General features: G+C 36.5%; 2 protein-coding genes across 4 annotated transcripts in view; both read left to right on the top strand.

The window, feature by feature from the left end:
- The window catches only part of DSC1 (desmocollin 1), a 156,337-nt gene that overhangs the window by 60,753 nt on the left and 75,693 nt on the right, over positions 1–19,891 (top strand). The gene's annotated exons all lie outside the window — the stretch shown is intronic.
- LOC120881167 (desmocollin-2) overlaps positions 1–19,891 on the top strand; it is a 37,458-nt gene that overhangs the window by 8,342 nt on the left and 9,225 nt on the right. For both annotated transcript variants that reach the window (XM_040264780.1, XM_040264782.1), the window contains exons 2-11: positions 176–260; positions 1,431–1,630; positions 2,787–2,906; positions 4,283–4,438; positions 5,651–5,795; positions 6,987–7,153; positions 11,208–11,342; positions 12,145–12,330; positions 14,029–14,279; positions 14,632–14,765. In XM_040264780.1, the coding sequence (XP_040120714.1) occupies positions 176–260; positions 1,431–1,630; positions 2,787–2,906; positions 4,283–4,438; positions 5,651–5,795; positions 6,987–7,153; positions 11,208–11,342; positions 12,145–12,330; positions 14,029–14,279; positions 14,632–14,765 (1,579 nt within the window). The remainder of the gene's footprint in view (positions 1–175; positions 261–1,430; positions 1,631–2,786; positions 2,907–4,282; positions 4,439–5,650; positions 5,796–6,986; positions 7,154–11,207; positions 11,343–12,144; positions 12,331–14,028; positions 14,280–14,631; positions 14,766–19,891) is intronic.

Below are 19,891 nucleotides of genomic sequence, written 5' to 3'. Positions count from 1 at the left end.
GGCTCTCTATTGGTTTTATTCTTCTATGCAATTTTTTTTCTGAATTCTTAATACCATTATATGCTTGAGATTTTATTTTGATAATTTTATAAACCGATTTATAATTATACAAATGTGTGCAAACTGTGTACACATGAAAAGGCTCTTTTTCATGCATAATATTGATTTATTTTAGATCTTAACATTTGCCTGTGATGCCTGCAAAACAGTGACACTACATGTACCCGCTAAACTAGATGCTGAAAAATTTATTGGTAGAGGTAAGAAACTGCCAAAGTATGTAATAAATCCTAATTTGCTGTGATCTTGTAAAATTAGTGTAATCTTTAGAAGAGTGACTGTGTTGGAATTAATAGTTAAACCTAATGCAATACATTGTAATACAATATTTTCTAATACATGTGTTAATCCAATGAATGAAATATTGTTCTTTATTGAAAGACATTATATAACATTAAATTGTTTTAATTTGCTTAATGAAGTAATTACTAATATTTACATTAGATGTAGGCTATGGTATGTGTCAAAACATGTCTTTGAAATTGAGAAATAGTATTGAAACTATTTCTTGAGTTTAAAGGTGTGGTTTTTGGATTTTTGTCCTAAACTATTTTGGCATCTTCCTGAGATTTATTTCCAGTTTTTTTTTTTTTTTTTTTTTTAATGGGCTTTTCTGGTGGGGAAGAATGGTAAAGATGATGACGAATCAGATGGCAAAGAATGGTAAAAATTAGATGGTAAAGAATCCACCTGCAATGCGGGAGATCTGGGGTTTGATTCTTGGGTGGGGATGATCCCTTGGAGGAAGAAATGGCAACCCACCCCGGTATTCTTGCCTGGAGAATTCCATGGACAGAAGAGCATGGTGGGCTCTAGTCCATGAGGTCGCAAAGAGTCAGACAAGACTGAGAGACTAACACTTTCATTGCTTTTTTATCAATTAGTTTTTTTCATATAACTCAAATGTATTACTAAGGATTGGATCAGTGTAGAGACAGAATATGATGACTATTTAACAACAGATGCAGAGTTCAGTAATAATTTAATAACTCACAGTTTTAATTTCTAGGTTCTATTTAACTTAATTTACGGGTTTTATTGCGTTGCTCTGTGGCTAGTTTCAGTTAATAAAGAAAAACTTCTTTTGGTGTGAGTTTAATATTCAAACTGTAGAGTTTACATGTGTTTAAGAACAAATGTCTCTTTTTAAAAAAGGATGTGAAGTAGGTAAAAGACATGGTAGATATGTGTAATTAAGAACAACTTAATTAACCATGTAGTTTCATATGTCCTTTTGAAAAATGCAAAATTTGCAAGTGTCAATGTAGTTAAAGTTTTCGATTTTCCCACCTCGAATGCATAGCTTACGGTTAAAATTATATATTGCTTTGACTTACCTCACAAATGAATGCTCTGTGCATTTTCTACAGTTAACCTGAAGGAGTGCTTTAAATCTGCAACTCTCATTCGCTCAAGAGACCCTGATTTCCAAATCTTAGAAGATGGTTCAGTCTATACGACACATGCCATTCTTTTGTCCTCAGAGAAGAGCTCTTTTACCATACTGCTTTCCAACACAGAGACCCACGAAGAGAAGGAAATACTTGTCCTTTTAGAGCATCAAACAAAGGTATGCCAAAGTATGATGAAAAAAATGAAGTATGATGAATTGACTTCTTCAGGTGTAACTCACATGAGCAGAGAAGATGTGAATCAGAAAAGACAGGGGTTAGTTTAGCTTGAAGAAGAAGGAAAACCATGACTCAAGATAACAGTGTTGAAATGGAAAAGAGTGGCTCAACCTAGGTTATCCCAGATTATAATTTCCTTTTCTTTGGGGCATAAAAGGAGAAGTTGGCATATGGGACAGAATGAGAACTTGAGATTAGACATGGAGCAACATTTCTTGATCTTCACTGTGGAGTAGGTTTCCAAAACAATAAACATTATTGCTTAAGATATTCATATGTAATTTGGGGTATGTAGCTTTTAAAGATTCAGGAACTCATATGACATGTTACTTACTTACTATGACATGTTACTTACTCATTATGACATGTTACTTACTCGTATGACATGTTACTTACCATGATGTCTTATTTGGGCAGCGGTACTCGGGTCATCATACCTGAGGCCTTCAGAGATAGGTTTCATGTATCTTGGCATAATTTTTACTCTTAGAAAATGGAGGGCTATTTTAGGTGAAGGTTTGGATCTCATGCACGCATTTGACTTTGTGACACCCAAGATCAAAATGACTTCTGTTCAGCCCCTGGCCATTACTCACGACGGCCGTCTGAGAGTTGTCACTGTGTTTCTCTCCTCCTTCTGACACAGATCTCTCTGTTGGTCCCCTGGTTCTTCCTAGTTGCTGGTGAGTGGAAGATGCTTATGCTGAATTTAGAAGGGCACCTGTACACTTAACGTTCTTTGCATATCTCTCCTCTTGTGTTTCTGCATGGCAATGTGGCAATAGCAATTTTTTTTTTCTTTCCAGTTTTGCTTCTAGGCTTCCGATTCCACCTCTCTCTCTTCCATGTTCCCACCAAGTTATTTTCTCAAGAGGACTGTTGAGATAACAGTTAGGGCAGGGTTTTCTTCTTCTTCTTCTTTTTTTAATGATATTGACATTTTGTTTAGTTTTCAAGCACTACTATGGTCCTACGCCTCCCCAGCTAATCCTCGTGAGATAACAAGAGAAGAAAGATGTATCAGTTTTCAAGTTTAAAAATAAAGTAGCTGTTGACTTGATTATTTTTTTTGTTGTTGTTGTTTTCTAAATTGAGGTACTAAAGAAAAGGCATTCTCAGGAAAAAGTTTTGAGACGTGCCAAGAGAAGATGGGCTCCTATTCCTTGCTCAGTGCCCGAGAATTCCTTGGGTCCATTCCCACTTTTTCTTCAACAGGTACAATTTACTTTCTTTTCACTGTGAGAGTCTATGGTTTCCATCTCTTTTAAAAATTTGGATAATGAGTATGCAATTATTTTAAAAAATGTGTATATAAGTGAATGAGTGTGTCTGTCATGTGCTTCAATATGTGGTATAAATACATCTCTCTCTACCTGCATAAGCTTTTTTTGCATTTGTAGTTATGCAAAAGCCATTTATAAAGCTGTAAAGCCCATCTAGCACTCTCAAACACATGCTTCTTCAATGGGTTTTCATATCATCAAGTGTATCTCAGAGCCTGGACGTAGTCTAGAAAACCCCCAAACATCTTCCATAATAAAGGATGAAATTGTTGATAAAAAGTCAAATGCCATGAAAGGGAAAGACGGTACACCTTTCCATGGTTTCTTTCCAAGTTGACTGTTAAATCACACTGGGTCCACATTTTCTCTCTCTCTTTCAGTGGAAACCTCAGCAAATGTTTGTGCCTTCCTCCACCACCAGTGCTCACTACGAGTCAGTTTAGCCCTTAGATTTCTTTTCCACCTATTCTTGAATCGGTGAGAAAGATACCTTATTTAGAGCCCACCAATAAATTCAGTGCAACTTAGAGAAGAGCATTTTAAAATTGAGAAAAAAATGTTCTGAAAATAATTGTGAGTCATCCTGATAGGTAGTCAATATCCTACTAAGAGGATGAAAACACTTTGGAAAAAAATGTTTTTTGATGTAGAATCTTAGTTCCCTGACCAGGGATCAAACACATGCCCCCTGCATTGAAAGGCAGTCTTAATCATTGGACTGCTGGGGAAATCCCAGAGAAAATTTTCCTTTTGAATCAAATATCAAAGTAGCACATTCACCAGGATATTCTGTCATTTCCATTTTCACTCTTTTTCATTCTCCTGTTGAACCCCTATGATAAAGACAATGCTGAGAAATAAAAACTAATTAAGGAAACCACTTTCCAAATGTTTGCCTTACAGACAGTATACTTTAAATCCAGTGTCTCAAATATGTTATATATAATAAAACTTCAGGTGTTAAAACAGTTGACAAAAGGATAACTTTTCATTCTCAGAATACTTTGTTTTCTAAGACAAGAAAAGTCCAGAATGCTTGATCCATGTGGGTACATGTAGTGAAAGTATTTGTTAGTTATTCTGGAAAACTAAGGTGCTACTTCATTATTTTCCTCATGTCTTGCTCTTGAATTTCTCAATTATTAGGCTTCCTTATTCTATTGTTGTCTTTGATTCATAAATATAATAAATTAAAGAGGGTAATTACTTATTGTAATAAAAAATATCAATGTGATTGCATAAATATGTAGATGAAAGTTTTGCTGAGATACAAATTTGTCTTTTATGTATATACTGTCTCCTTTCTAGATTCAATCTGATACAGCCCAAAACTACACTATTTACTATTCCATAAGTGGGCCTGGAGTTGACAAAGAACCTCGCAATTTATTTTATGTAGAGAGAGATACTGGAAACCTGTTTTGTACTCGTTCTATAGATCGTGAAACTTATCCATCGTTTGAGGTAACGTTTACATATTGTTTAGTAGCATTAAGCTTGGCTCTTTCGCCTCTCTTCCTCAATTCAATTACTCTTTTCTGTCTCCTGAGTTTCTCATCTGTGCTCTGGTAGTATTGTACAGACCTGATAGTTGCCTGGAAGCAAAAAGAATTTTATAAAATAAATAGTCTTCAGTTTTATTAGATTGTTCTGGGAATTACAGTTTTACTATTTCTGTTTTCCAAAGATAAAAGAGCACCACTTTGAAAGTAGTTATTTATTTGGCAGAAAAGATCTGTGAACCTCTTTATGGTACTGAGAATGATGCCGTAGGAGATAAGTCAAGCTCAGAAGTTAAGCCTCAGAACCTTTGCAATGAGAGGAAATTAATTTGTGAGCAAGTAAGGAGTGTGGACAGTGTTTAACTAGGATAACAAGGCATTTCATCATCTAGGCAACCTCCCATGGTGGGATGAGTGTTAAAATGTAAGAATTTAACCTAATGTTGTATTGAATTTCCCACAGGAACTGGTCATTTTGCTTCATTCAACTTCAGTTATATGTTTTTGGATGAATTAATTCTTTAGTTTTATAATTACTATGACATGGTCTTCTAAGTACCTGTGATGGTCTGTTCTTTCTATGACAGCTGTTAGGAGATAAAATGGAATTTAAATTCATATTGTATAATCAAAAGAATAAATTGCATTCTAGACACAATGTATGGCCATTTGGTCCATTTCTGACTCCCCTTTTAAAATTAATTCTTATGAAGACAGTTATCTAACTATAGCTATCAATCTGACTAAAATTCTAACTAGAAAATAAAATAGTATCTCAGTTGACTACACCTGGGGAGTTTGGAATCCTAAGAATTCAGTTATAAAAGATCCAGAAAATTGTATTTAAAATACATGCACTTGAAACTTTCAAACAAAACAAAATAGTTCTCAGGACCCTTTCAAGAAAATAATAATAAAAATCATTACACTCATGAACAACAATAAGCAATGGTGAGGAAACCAAATTTATCTATGTTATTATATTAGATATAATATATTACAAAAGCTATAGTACACCATGAAATTAGCCATCTCTTGTGGCATTAATATTATGCTCACATTCAAAAGTAGTAACAAATGGTGATATTTAACAGTCTCCAAATGAAGGGCAAAGCATAAGCAAGTTTGAACCATATTTTATTTTCACTTTTTTTCAATGTTACTCTCTTCACAGCTGGTTGCCTTTGCAACAACTCCAGATGGATATACTCCAGAATATCCATTGACCCTACTCATCAGAATTGAGGATGAAAATGATAACTCCCCAATTTTTACAGAAACAAATTACATTTTTAAAGTTTTTGAAAACAGCAAAGTTGGTGAGTACCCACCTTGGTAATGTACAGCGATTTAGTGTTTCAGTTCATTAGCTGACTTTCATTCTGGCCACTGGGAGGTAGCATAGCCTGCTGCCACAAATAAGGGACTTGCCAGACAGGTGGCTGTGGAGGCATTTTACTCTGCCTTTTGCTAGCTGTGTGCTGTGACCTTGGGCAAGTTTCCTAATCTTGACAAGCTTTGGTTTCTTCATCTGTAACATGAGATATTAACACACAAGGTTAAATGAAGTGCAGTATACCTTGAATGCCAAGCACAGTGGCTGAAAACTAGGAGTTACTCAATGTTATTTTGCCTTTCTGTGTGAGATAAAAGAAATACTTTTAAGAGGCCATATTTTCTAAATAGTCTAAGAATTTTTTTTTTTTTTTTTCTGAAAAGAAGTTATTGAGCAGTGGAAGTCTTAGCCTTGAAGAGATCTGCTGATGTTCTATAGTGATTAAATGATGGACTGTATTCTGGGCATCGCTGGGCTTCTCAGGTGACCCTAGTGGTAAAGAACCTGCCTACCAAGGCAGGAGATGTAAGATATGTGAGTTCAATCCCTGTATTGGGAAGATCCCCTGGAGAAGGGCATGGCAACTCACCCCGGTATTCTTGCCTAGAGAGTCCCATGGACAGTGGATCCTGCTGGGCTATAGTCCATAGGGTCGCAAGAGTTGTACACGACTGATGTGACTTAGCACGCATGCACACATGCATTCTGGGCATTGTTATAAAGGTCTTGGAGTATAAATTTTCTCAATCTCTTGAAAAATGGACCATTTCAACTAGGAGTTAGAATTAGATTTTTAGTCTTCCTCTAGAAAGATGTAAGTAAGCTAAGAATTTTCAGAGCAAAACTGACCCATAGGATCAATTTAAGTGCAGGCTTATAAATAGAAAAAGCTTAAAGAATAATTGGAATTCTTTAGTTAAGAAATACTAAGGCCATGGGGGATATTATCAACCTTTATAAAATTATGCAGTAAACATAGTAAATATGGATATGGTCAAACACTGGGATATTTAAAAGGAAGTGATACTTTATATGGAATCCTGAAAATATACAAATGCTATTCCTATTATTAATTTTGTCATGCAAAACTTTTTTGTGGTAGATAGAGAGGAGTCAAAGGGGAAGTTGAAACTGTAAAGGTTTTGGAAATTAAAGAGGATTTTTGTGTATGTAGGTACTATCGTGGGACAGGTTTGTGCAACAGACAAAGACGAGCCTGACACGCTGCACACGCGTCTAAGGTACTCCATCATTGAGCAGTTTCCAGCGTCACCCACCCTCTTTTCTATGCATCCAACTAAAGGCGTGATCACCACATCGTCATCTCAGCTAGACAGAGAGGTAACAAATATTAACAAATAAAACCTGATTTGTTGTTCAATCACTGAGTCGTGTTCGACTCTTTGCGATCCCATGGAGTGCAGCATGCCAACGCCAGGCTTCCCTGTCCTTCGCCACCTCTTAGAGCTTGCTCAAACTCATGTCCATTGAGTCAGTGATGCCATCCAACCGTCTCATCCTCTGTCGTCCCCTTCTCGTCCTGCCCTCAATCTTCTCAGCATCAGGGTCTTTTCTAATGAGTTGGCTCTTTTGGTGTACCTGTGTTTCTCTGTATATCACCTGCAGATAAGCTTTTGAAAAGCATATTGTGAATCTAACAAAAATTATTTTAGGTAGGTTGATGGAGGTCATTAACCTTGCAGCTTGCTGATTTTGAACTGCTAATTCATTCTCTCCCAAATTATATGATTTATAAAATCAAATTTCCTAATATAAACATATTTATAGCTGGAAAAAAACAAGAAATGTTGTAATTGTACAGTAAAACTTGGAATTTGTGGAATTTTCTTATCTACAGATAACAATGCTTCTCTATCCGTGTAACTTGCTTAGCAGTCTCATCTACATTTTCCTCTTACATAGATTAAGTGAAAGTTTATCTCTTGCTGATCTCTGATTCAGCATTTTCAGTTGACTGACAGGAATCCTTATTTGAACATTTCACAGCTACCTAAGGTGCAGTGCATCTAGAATTCTTTCCGTCTGAACACGCTCTCTTTCCCATGCTTTTAGTTAAAATGACATTAAAATGTTCTTTTCCTTTAGTGATTTTTCTATTTTCACCTTCGCTTTATGTTCTCAAAATTGTATTTGATGTCTCCTCTTGCAAGTCAAATTACTTTCCCAAGCATGTTATTAACTCCACAATGATCTTATATTCACATCAATCCATTGTCCCTGCAGCTAAACTAGTTTAGTAATTACTCATTTTGTTATTCAACTGTTACCATTTATTTATCTGAATTCTTATAGTAGCTTATCTGGCCTACTTCCTATATTTATAATCCTTAATTTTAAAATATAGTAATATGTGTTTGTCAGGTTTCTCTTTGATTTGTAAAACTCTGTATTAATTCATTTCCTCTCCCATGAATTAGGGAAGTGGTTTGCAAGTTTTCTGGTCTCAGGAGCTCTTTATAGTCTTAAATTTTATTGTCAATTCCAGGCTTTTGTTTATGTGGGTTATATTTATCACTGTTTAGTCCAAAAATGTTTAAAACTGATAGAAGTTAAAAAATATATATTTACTTACCCATTTAAGATATTACATGTTAATATAAATAATATTTTTATAAAAATAATTGTATTTCCAAAACAATTTAATGAGGAGTAGCATTATTATACATTTTACAAATCTGTTTAATACCCGACTTAATGTAAGAGTGATTAGTTTTCATATCTCCTGCATTCAGTCTGTTATCTAGTTTTAGTCAAGGTATATAAAGAAAATCCAAGATGACCTGAAGTTAGAATAGAGAGAAGTGTTTTAATAGTAATTCCACATCATTGTGGATAGTCTTCTTTCATATACTACACCAAAGCTTGACAGGTGGTAGTTTCATAAATGTTTTTTGCAGTGTGCACTCTTAAGAAGCCTTGTCTGTGAACTTTCATACTTTGTCACATCAAAATCCATTGTCTTGTACTATAAGTGACTAATTTATTTTCCGTGTGTGGTTTTGTAACATCATGCATTGGTCATATGGGAAATACTGGCTCACTGAGTTATGCAGATCCTCCAAATATTGACACATTTAATTAAACAATATTAAAACAATCACCTACTCATCTCCGTTAATACCACAATAGTTCATAAAAGTTTTCTAGAATCCTTATTTTTGCTTGAAAGCTCCAAATGATCATTTGCATCAGATAGCCTTTTCTTTAAGTGACAGATTTGCCTTATGTGTGTCAAAATGTCTTCCAGATACCAAACTGAATTACCTTAAGTGTCTTTTATGTAAAAACAGTTTAGCTTCTAAATCAAACAATCCTGAAAGTACTTTTCCTTGGAAGAACATCGTATTATATTATGCAGAAGGGCTTTTATACATACCTCCCATTTCTTCATGTGGGCTGAAGGTTGAGATTTAATAACAGTGGTTAAAATTAATCATTTTTACTGCATTTACAAGGACATTCCTAAGTAAAATTTCTATTTTCAAATTCAATTTTATTATTTATAATTTATATATTCTTACAATGAGTCTGTGCCAGTGAAGGGGCTTCCTGGGTGGCTCACGGGTGAAGAATCCATCTGTAGTGCAGAGTGGGTTCAATCCCTAGGTCAGGAAGATTGCCTGGAGTAGGAACTGGCAACCCACTCCAGAGTTCTTGCCTGGAGAATCCCATGGACAGAGGAGCCTGGTGGGCTATGGTCCCTAGGATCACAGAGTCAGACACGACTGAATCAACTGGGCAAGCATGCATGCACGCACATGCCAGTGAAGAATGGGGTATCATTTGCTAAATGAATGGATTGCTGTCACAGGTCTACAGATTATAGAGATTCTTCATGGAATTTGTATGCTCAGGAAGAGCAGGTTATAAACCAGTTTCTTTTATCGTCAAGCCTTAAATAGATTATTCTGATAAAACACTTGAGAACATTTGACTAATGAAGGAGTCTTGGAATTCTTTTACCCGAGAAAGCTTTGAACTTACTTTCTGATCCAGGTTTCTGATTTTTTTTCTGTTGGCCTTCCACACTTTAATCTCTTTAAGCATCAGAACTTTTCTTCCATCTGAAGATAATCATAGGTTGATATTTAAGTCCCAACCTTCATTTCTGTCTTTGTGTTATCTGCTAGTTGATCATTCCCAATAAATCATAGCTTGCTACAAATAGAATCCATATTTCCTCCTAGAAGTATACTAGTCTGAGCTTTTAAAATTTTTGAATAAAAGAAGACCATTAATTGTTTCAACTCTACATACGTGATTGATTATGAGAGAGGAGTAAATCAGGAAAAGTCAGGAGTGTAAAAGTATACCCATTGAGAGAAATATTATTAATAGTTTTATTTTAGGTAATATTGAGTCCAGTGCATGAGGACTAGAAAGTTTAAGAAGTCTAAAGGAAGGAAAGGGCTTCCCTGATAGCTCAGTTGGTAAAGAAGCTGCCTGCAATGCAGGAGACCCTGGTCCAATTTGGTTTTCTAAGAGAACGGCAACTATTCTAGGTGGAAGGTCAGGAAGTATTTTATATATTTTTTGTCTTATAAAAGGTCAATTACTTAGCAAAGGTATTATCATTTTTTAGAAGAGGAAAACTAAGGAAAAAGACTTCCAACTGCCAAAGATTACATTTGATATTTTTGAGCTTGGCAATAGAACCCAAGCTTCCTAATGTTCAGTCTAGGTGGCATTATTATTAGAGTTGCTGTTAATCCTTCCATATCTCAATACTTGTGACAGATGAGACCGATATGAGGGGAAACACACTTTCTTAAACTTACTAGTGATGAGTCTGCAACCTCTAAAGAATGGAAAAGCCTTTTAAAAAAGACACTATTTTCCATGAAGAGAAAAAAAAAATTTTTACAAAGCTCCAGAACTTTCTTCTCATGCTAATTTAATGATTTTTTAATAAATGTCAAGTAAATATTTAAAATCCACTACTTTTACAAGAGAGTATGTTATTGCTTTATTGTAAGACTGGTATAGAGTCACTGTTAATGTATTTTTGAATGTAAGAATGTACTTTGAATAGGAGATAAAGATTTTAATTAATTACTAGGCAATTTTAAGTGTGCGATGACAATATTTTTTCTTTCTGTTAAGTAATACAAAAGCCAAGTTGATTCTATGAGTAGCGCTTTAAATTTGAGAAACTATTATATTTTCATAAATTAATTGAAAATTAGTATGAGGAAATTATTCCTCTGGCAGTACATGAAAACTATAAAGTCTAATAGTGTACTTCTTAAATTTTCAATGCAAGGAAAATTATAGAATAAGTTATGATTTCATTTATTTATTTATTTATTTATTTTTATGATTTCATTTATAATGTTGCTTTCACTCAGTAATTAAATTCTTACTTTCTTTTCAGCTAATTGATAAATACCAGCTGAAAATTAAAGTGCAAGACATGGATGGTCAGTATTTTGGTTTGCAGACAACTGCAGCTTGCGTCATTAATATTGAAGATGTGAATGACAACTTGCCAACATTTACCCGTTCTTCTGTAAGTATGTGATTTTAATATAAGAAAATGTAAAAAGCAGAGTTAGTTGCTAAAAATGCACATCTCCCTTCATGCCTGGTGATTTCAAATGAAGTTTTCCCAGCCATATATAAGTAGTTTGGACTTAGGGTTTAAAATCATGTAAATATAGTTTTCGGCTTCCCTGATAGCTTAAGAAAGAAAGTGAAAGAAAGTGAAGTCGTTCAGTCATCTCCGACTCTTTGCAACCCCATAGAGTGTAGCCTACCAGGCTCCTCCATCCATGGGATTTTCCAGGCAAGAGTACTGGAGTGGGTTGCCATTTCCTTCTGCAGGGGATCTTCCCTACCCAGGGATCGAACCCGGGTCTCCCACATTGTAGGCAGACGCTTTACCGTCTGAGCCACCACTTAGTTGGTAAAGAATCTGCCTGCAATGCAGGAGACCCCGGTTCGATCTCTGGGTTGGAAATATCCCCTGGAGAAGGGATGGGCTACTCACTCCAGTATTCTTGGGCTTTCCCTGTGGCTCAGCTGGTAAAGAATCCGCCTGTAATGCGGGAGGCCTGGGTTCGATCCGTGGGTTGGGAAGATTCCCTGGAGAAGGGATAAGGCTACCCACTCCACTATCCTGGCCTGGACCAGACCAGGATGGTATATATAGTCCATGGGGTTGCAAAGAGTTGGACATGACTGAGCAACTTTCACTTACACTTTTCAAACATAATTTTTGAAAATTAGAAGAGCCAGGCTTACTTTACATGATGTTCTGCTTTTGTGAGTGTTACTAATTAAACTTCTTTTGTTATTTTTTGTTATTTTAGTATGTGGCATCGGTGGAGGAGAATAGAATTGATGTGGAAATCTTACGTGTTGCCGTTCAGGATAAGGATTTAATTAATACTGCTAATTGGAGGGCTAATTATACCATTTTAAAGGGTAATGAAGATGGAAATTTTAAAATTGTAACAGATTCCCAAACCAATGAAGGAGTTCTGTTTGTGGTTAAGGTAAGAATAAATCAGCAGATTAGTTATTTGCAGCTTATAATATGATAGATTAGCATATTAGAGGTTAACGAAAAGAAAGGAATTCTAGTAAGTGTAGATCTAAAATAGTTCAGTAAATGTAAATACTGTGTTCTTCATGTATATAGTGGGATGATTGTACTCATTTTGGGGAACATTTTGAAAAGGTATGATAGTTTAGAATTATTACATATATATATGTTCAATTAATAAGATATAGTACCCACTTTGTAACGAGTATCTCTGGGTTTTTTTTTTTTTTTTTTCCTTTTTTTGTTTTAACCAGTATCTCTTAACAATTAAAAAGCTAGCAGTTTTGGCACTGGTGAGACACTGCCAGTGTCCATTCTTTCTATCCTAGTCCATTCTTTCTATCACTGTGTCAAGGAGCTGCTAGTTCATTATTGAATTTCCCAAATAATCAGTTATTCTTGGTCAGACTCATAGGGAATCTGTTTTATGGATCTTTTCTTTTGGATACAGTGTACATTATGTTCTTTACTTCCTGGTTCAGAATGGGAGTCCTCAACCATTCAAAGATGTAAATACTTCCAAAACCTCTTTCTAATAATCTCTAATTATCTCAGGAGACATCACTGCTAATTCAGGTGGCAGAGTTAACCCATAAAGTCATCTGAGCTCTGGCTTTGGACAAAACCATAGGAGCCTATGGTTCTGCTGCTTCTTTTACTAGAACATGATTCTGTCCTGGGTCTCTGGTTTCCCTTTTCTACATTCACAAGGAGAATGGGTTAAAAATGATGATTGGCTTTTCTTACTGTGATGGAAATTAGCTGCAGTCTGTGGGTTAATTTCTGCTTCAAACAGCAAAAGGATTGTCCCTTAAATCTTGTTTCTTTCTTCATCCAACCCTGCCCTAATCCTTGGCATTATAGAAGGAAAATTATCTCTGTGAAATCTAAGACCTGACAACACAGGGAGCCCAGCTTGGCACTCTGTGATGACCTTGAGGGGTGGGATGGAGGGAGGGGATGTATATATATATAGTTGTTGTAGTGCAGAAACCAACACGACATTGTAAAGCAATTTTCCTCCAATTAAAAAATAAAGGAAAAAAAAATCTGTCTTCTGGGAAATGGTTTCACCCATTTTCAATACAAATATGAATCAGCCAAAATAAGATTAACACCTTCTATTAAACTTGATACTACCCATTTTTTAAAGAGAAACTGGGGTAAAAAGGGTAGAAAAGGAAAGTATAACGCCCATAATCTTTCTGTTTTCTTGTCTATTATCTTAAAAACATCTTATAAAATTTGACCCACCTTTTCTACCTTAAACAAGGTATAGATATTTGTTTTCATCTCAGGAGGATAGGATAAACTGTGTCCAAATTGATGGAATAGTAAGTTACTGTTGATTAGGGCATGGAGTCCCAAAAGTAATATTTCAAATAATAATAGTTCATTAAATACTATCTGAAATTGCCGTTAGGACCTGTGATATTGTGGTAAATTTGCAATTGAGGGATTTTTTTTTTTTTTTTGCTGGCTTTATCCAAATACTGAATCAGCACATTTGTGTGTATATGTTTAGTATTTTCATAACTCTTCCTGAGCCAGCACTTAGTACATATTCCCAAAGCTAACTAGTTACACGCTAGTTCACATGGCCAAATACTGCATCTTGATCTGATTTTCAACATGCTTGCTTTTGTAGCCACTGAATTATGAAGAAAAACAGCAGATGACCCTGCAAATTGGTGTAGTTAATGAAGCTCCATATACTGGTAGTTCAAGATCAACCATGAACATGGCATCAGTCACTGTTAATGTACAAAATCAGGATGAGGGCCCTGAGTGTGACCCGCAGGTACAAACTGTTCGAATTAAAGAAAACGTACCAGTGGGAACAAAGAACGTTGGTTATAAAGCGTACGACCCGGAAACAAGAAGTAGCAGTGGCATAAGGTACTTGTAATTCTATTTTAGTGAACGTCAAATTGACCATGTTTTTTTTCTTAGAAAAGAAAAAAAGTTTCTGTGTACATTGGGCTTCCCTGGTGGCTCACTCAGCTGGTAAAGAATCCGCCTGCAATGCGGAAGACCTGGATTCAATCCCTGGGTTGGAAGATCCCCTGGAGAAGGGAAAGACTACCCACTCCAGTATTCTGGCCTGGAGAATTCCACAGTCCATGGGGTCGCAAAGAGTCAGACACGCCTGAGCAACTTTCACTGTTTAAAATGTATAATTTATTGTGATACTCTTATTGCAATTTGACTTATGGTCTGTTCTGCTATTTTAACGTATCATTATTCACAGGTATATGAAGTCAAGTGATCCAGAAGGATGGGTTGATGTGGACGAAAACTCAGGAGTAATCACAATTTTGAAAAGACTCGATAGAGAAGCCAGAAGTGGTGTATATAATATTTCAATCCTTGCCTCAGACAAAGGTAAGGACTTTGTGTTTAAGCCAGCTATGTAGACTCACAATCACGTACATCCTCTGTTTTTAAATTAACAATGTACATTCAAAGTTTTTTCCTCCCCAGGTGACAAGTACTGAGGGGTTTGTTATAGTTTATTAACTCAAGTTTGCTTTCCAGTAGCCCCTTCAGTTTTGTATGTAAGTATAAAATAATTTAGTCATAAAAAATATATGACTATACTTTATTAAAATTAAATGACCATTCATTTTAGTGAAGAAAATTACTTTAGTAAAACCAGCTTCAATTTATTTATTCATATCTCTTAAGAATACTCACTTCAGCAGGAAAATTCATTATAGAGATAAGATACTTAATTTCCTCATAGACAGTCCTAAAAGGGCTTCCCTGGTGGCGCTAGTATTAGAGAACCTGCCTGCCAATGTTGGAGACATAAGAGATTCTGGTTCAGTCCTTGGGTTGGGAAGATCCCTTCAAGGAGGACATGGCAACCCACTCCAAAATCTTATCTGGAGAATCCCAAGGACAGAGGGGCCTGGCAGGCTACGGTCCATGGTGTGCAGTCAGACATAACTGAAGCAACTTAGCACACACAATCCTAAAAACATTGTATCTTTCTACAGGAAACTAACAATATACTTGGGGATTAGTATTCTGATACTATAAAATGAGAAAAACAAATACTGTGAATCATCAAAATCATGTAAAATGTAAAGTCATTTTCCGTGAGCCCTGTATGGAGAAGGAAACGGCAACCCACTCCAGTATTCTTGCCTAGATAATCCCGTGGACAGAGGAGCCTGGTGGGCTGCTGTACATGGGGTCGTACAGAGTTGGACACGACTGAAGCGACTTAGCATGCATGCATGCATTGGAGAAGGAAATGGCAACCCACTCCAGTATTCTTGCCTGGAGAATCCCAGGGACAGAGGAGCCTGGTAGGTTGCTGTCTATGGGGGTCGCACAGAGTTGGACATGACTGAAGTGACTTAGCAGCAGCAGCAGCATGAGCCCTGTAAAATTGGAATGTGAGCACAATGATCAGGAATGGGATCCTCTTATTACATAAAATATAATTTTTACTGTAACGTACACTTGCACTTTGTGCCTCTGTAAAATAAATGTTAATTACAGTAAACATAAATTATTATACCATAGCTTGCAAAATAAGATTTTAGAAGTGATTTTGGAAGATGTTTTAGGTACTTCAGCTTTTTCTAAATTAATGAGAAATGGCTCATATGCATTGATTGATTTGGTAAAGTTGAAACCATTGTTAATTTAACTTCATCCAATTAAAGACTATCCTTAGAGACCTCAGCTTCCTTTGTCCCTTTGTCAAGACATGCTTTTTGGTCAAGTGAAAAGAAGAGAAGTAATATGAATATCAAGTCCATTATTTTTAGATTTTATATTGCAGTTGGCAAATGGTTTGTTCACTGATGAGATAAATGTTAGTCTGGAATGAGATTTTGGATATGATTTTATTCCACATTTTCCTCTGTTGCAGAGGAGATAAAAATAAGCGAGAAAACAAATGTTTCATGGTGTTTAGAGAGGCACTGTATCATCCTTGTGGTCAAAAATAAATGTGTAATGGGGTCTTTTCCATTCATTTCTTTTGAAGCTGGTCAGGGATAAGTAACTCCACGTATTTTTTTTTTTTTTAATATGAACTGAGATTGTACTAAAGTATGTTTTTTGTTTATTTGTTTTCATTCTTTACCTTTTTAAAAGATCTATATCAACTCATTCCCTTTGGACCTTCCCCACCCCACCTGCTTCCATAGGAGAAATGCTGTCTCCTGTGAGCACTGACCTCTGGGCTTATGCTAAATTCCTCTCTCCGGCTTCCCTACAGCACTTGCTTCTCCCTCTTTTAAAAATTCTCCCTCAATTCTTCAGTGTCTCAACTTTTCCACACATTCCTCTCATATCTCTGAACTTTTTAGTTGTACTGTCTTCCCCTCTTCTAAACATAGGTCTTTTTTAAGCTTTGAGTTCAGTTTCCCTTCTTGATCTAACCTCAGTTGGCAGTTTCTCCCAGATGTCTCCTCTGTGTAGTTGAGTTTTACATTTCCTCTTTTGTAAGATTCACACTGTTGGGAGGAGGAGTGTGCTTTGAGATTTGTAAAAGCATTTAGCAGGAGAGTTTCATGCACATAAATTGTGGACCACCTTCCAGGACTTTTTTGAAATTGGTATTTACCCATATAGAATTGGGAACCAGGACTTCCCAAGTGGCGCTAGTGGTAAAGAACCTGCCTGCCAACGCAGGAGATATAAGAGATGCGGGTTTGATCCCTGGGTCGGGAAGATCCCCTGGAGAAGGGCATGACGGTCCACTCCAGTATTCTTGCCTGGAGAATAGCATGAACAGAGGAGCTACAGTCCATAGGGTTTCAAAGAGTTGGACACAACTGAAGTGACTTAGCATGCACACACACGTATAGAATTATATTAATATTAAAAGGTGAGCATTGCATGCATATACTCCAGTAAATAAAATAATATTATTTATTACTAACACATGAAGAACAGAGCTGTGAGACACTGAGTTGGATGTCTAAAATCTTTGGTTAACATATTCTATACCAATACTGATCACAATGTGCAAAAAAAAAAAGTTTATTGAACGGCTCTACACATTACATGAAAGGGGAATTCAAGCATTTATTACAGTGGTAGAACAGCAAACAATGTAGACTAGGTCCATTTTTAAAGCCATTACAATTAATCAGATTCAGTCAGTAAGACATGTGCTTTCAACTCTGTGTGTGGGCCCAAATCGTATCCTGCAGTGCTTATTTTCAGAGGGAGCAAGAAGACACCACGTAGCATGAGAAGCAGAAAAATCTGAGGGAAGAGAGTATTCTGTCCTAATAGAAAAGTTTGTCAGGCAGATAAAATACATGTTTGCATATAATCCTGCTACCTTTCTGTCTTTTTTTTTTTTTTAAGTTGTCCAAAGTGAGAGAGAGTTGCCTTGTTTCTTGTATCTCATTTCTTCTCTCCTAGTTCTCTTTTCTTCTTGCTGAACTATATCCTTTACTAGTTCTTTCAGTGGTGCGATGTGGGTGATAAACCCTCAGTCTTATTGTTATGAAAAACATTTCAGTATCATCCTCATGTTTGGTTTTGTCATTTGACTTGCTTTAAAATTTTGAGTTAACTCTTTCTTTCCCTCAGTACCCTGCAAGTGGTACTCCATCGTCCTTTGGCATTTCTTGTTGCCAAGGCTTATTTTAGTGTCTGCGGTCTTTTTGTAGGTCATACATCCAGATAACTTTTGTAGCTCCCTAGGTTGTGTTCAATATATAGTTTTAATTCAGTGTTTATGCTGAAAATTTATTCACCCAGCAGTGCAGTCAGATCAGAACATTAAAAAAAAAAAAAAAGTCCATGTTTTTCTTTAATTCTGGGATATTCTCAGCCAGTATTTCTTTAAGTATTTCTTCCTTACCATTTTATTTATCCTTTTCTTCTAGAGTCCCTATTAAATGATTATTAGATTATTTCTACTGGAATTTCAGCTGTCAATTGCATTCTTATTTAAACAGTTAACTTTATGTTTTTAAATGTAGTAAATATACATGATTTGAAGCTATCTTGCATAGAGTGAGTTAATCTTCTGATTAGTGATTTTGTTGACTTTCCTTTAAACATTAACCTTGCTCATTCTGGAAGTTTAATTTGCAAGATATTAAATAGGAGGTATTGACCTGCCTTCAACTTCAGACTTTTCCTCTATTCCACTATCAGTTCAGTTCAGTTCAGTTCAGTCGCTGAGTCGTGTCGGACTCTTTGCGACCCCATGAATCGCAGCACGCCAGGCCTCCCTGTCCATCACCAACTCCCAGAGTTTACCCAAACTCATGTCCATCGAGTTGATGCCATCCAGCCATCTCATCCTCTGTCGTCCCCTTCTCCTCCTGCCCCCAATCCCTCCCAGCATCAGAGTCTTTCCAATGAGTCAACTCTTCTCATGAGGTGGCCGAAGTATTGGAGTTTCAGCTTCAGCATAAGTCCTTCCAATGAGTACCCAGGACTGATCTCTTTTAGGATGGACTGGTTGGATCTCCTTGCAGTCCAAGGGACTCTCAAGAGTCTTCTCCAACACCACAGTTCAAAAGCCTCAATTCTTCGGCACTCAGCTTTCTTCACAGTCCAACTCTCACATCCATACATGACCACTGGAAAAACCATAGCCTTGACTAGATGGACCTTTGTTGGCAAGTAATGTCTCTGCTTTTCAGTGCCATCTAGGTTGGTCATAACTTTCCTTCCAAGGAGTAAGCATCTTTTAATTTCATGGCTGCAGTCACCATCTGCAGTGATTTTGGAGCCCCCAAAATAAAGTCTGACACTGTTTCCACTGTTTCCCTGTCTATTTGCCATGAAGTGATGGGACTAGATGCCATGATCTTAGTTTTCTGAATGTTGAGCTTTACTCTTTCACTTTCATCAAGAGGCTCTTTAGTTCCTCTTCACTTTCTGCCATAAGGGTACCTCAGAGCAATTTTGTAGTTGCTTCCACCATGTCCTTTTCTGGGGCCGCCAGTTTAGCACCAGTTTCTTTACTTGATGGGCGATGGCTCCTGACCCATGATGACCCTGGAAATAAAACTGGTCCTGTTGTTGGGTTGAGGTAGTGGTTGCAGGGCTCTGCCTGGTCTCCTCGCTTTCCTTAGGAGGGCAGTTTCGTATAAGACACAGCCCCGGGTCACAGATGGCACAAGTTTACTTCATCCTCTTTTCTACTCCTCATAACCATGGCCTCCTTATTAATAAGCAGAAAGAAAAAATAGTTTAGAGACACAAGTCCTGGATGTATGTTCACTTATAGGCTTCACAACTGTGTTACTCATTTGTAGCCGGGACCCATGCCCACTTCATCTTCGAATCTCCCAGATTTTCCACTGCAGTGCTCTGTGCAAAGTAATTACTCAGTAAGTTTATTGACTGTATTGATAGATGAATTCCTTAGGCTACCTCAGAGTGATTATTTGGGTTTGCAAGTGATTTTCCACTTCTGGGGTCTTTTGTGTGTTAAACATTTCTGTGTACTAATTTTGTTCTAATCTTCCAAATGCATATCTTCTGTCTTTTACCCCTTTTACTTTTCCTGCCCC

This window comes from Oryx dammah, unplaced genomic scaffold (genome assembly GCF_014754425.2).
Source record: "Oryx dammah isolate SB20612 unplaced genomic scaffold, SCBI_Odam_1.1 HiC_scaffold_22, whole genome shotgun sequence".
Lineage (NCBI taxonomy): Eukaryota > Metazoa > Chordata > Mammalia > Artiodactyla > Bovidae > Oryx > Oryx dammah.
Note: the sequence above shows the minus strand (reverse complement) of the source record. Positions and strands in the feature narration are given on the sequence as shown.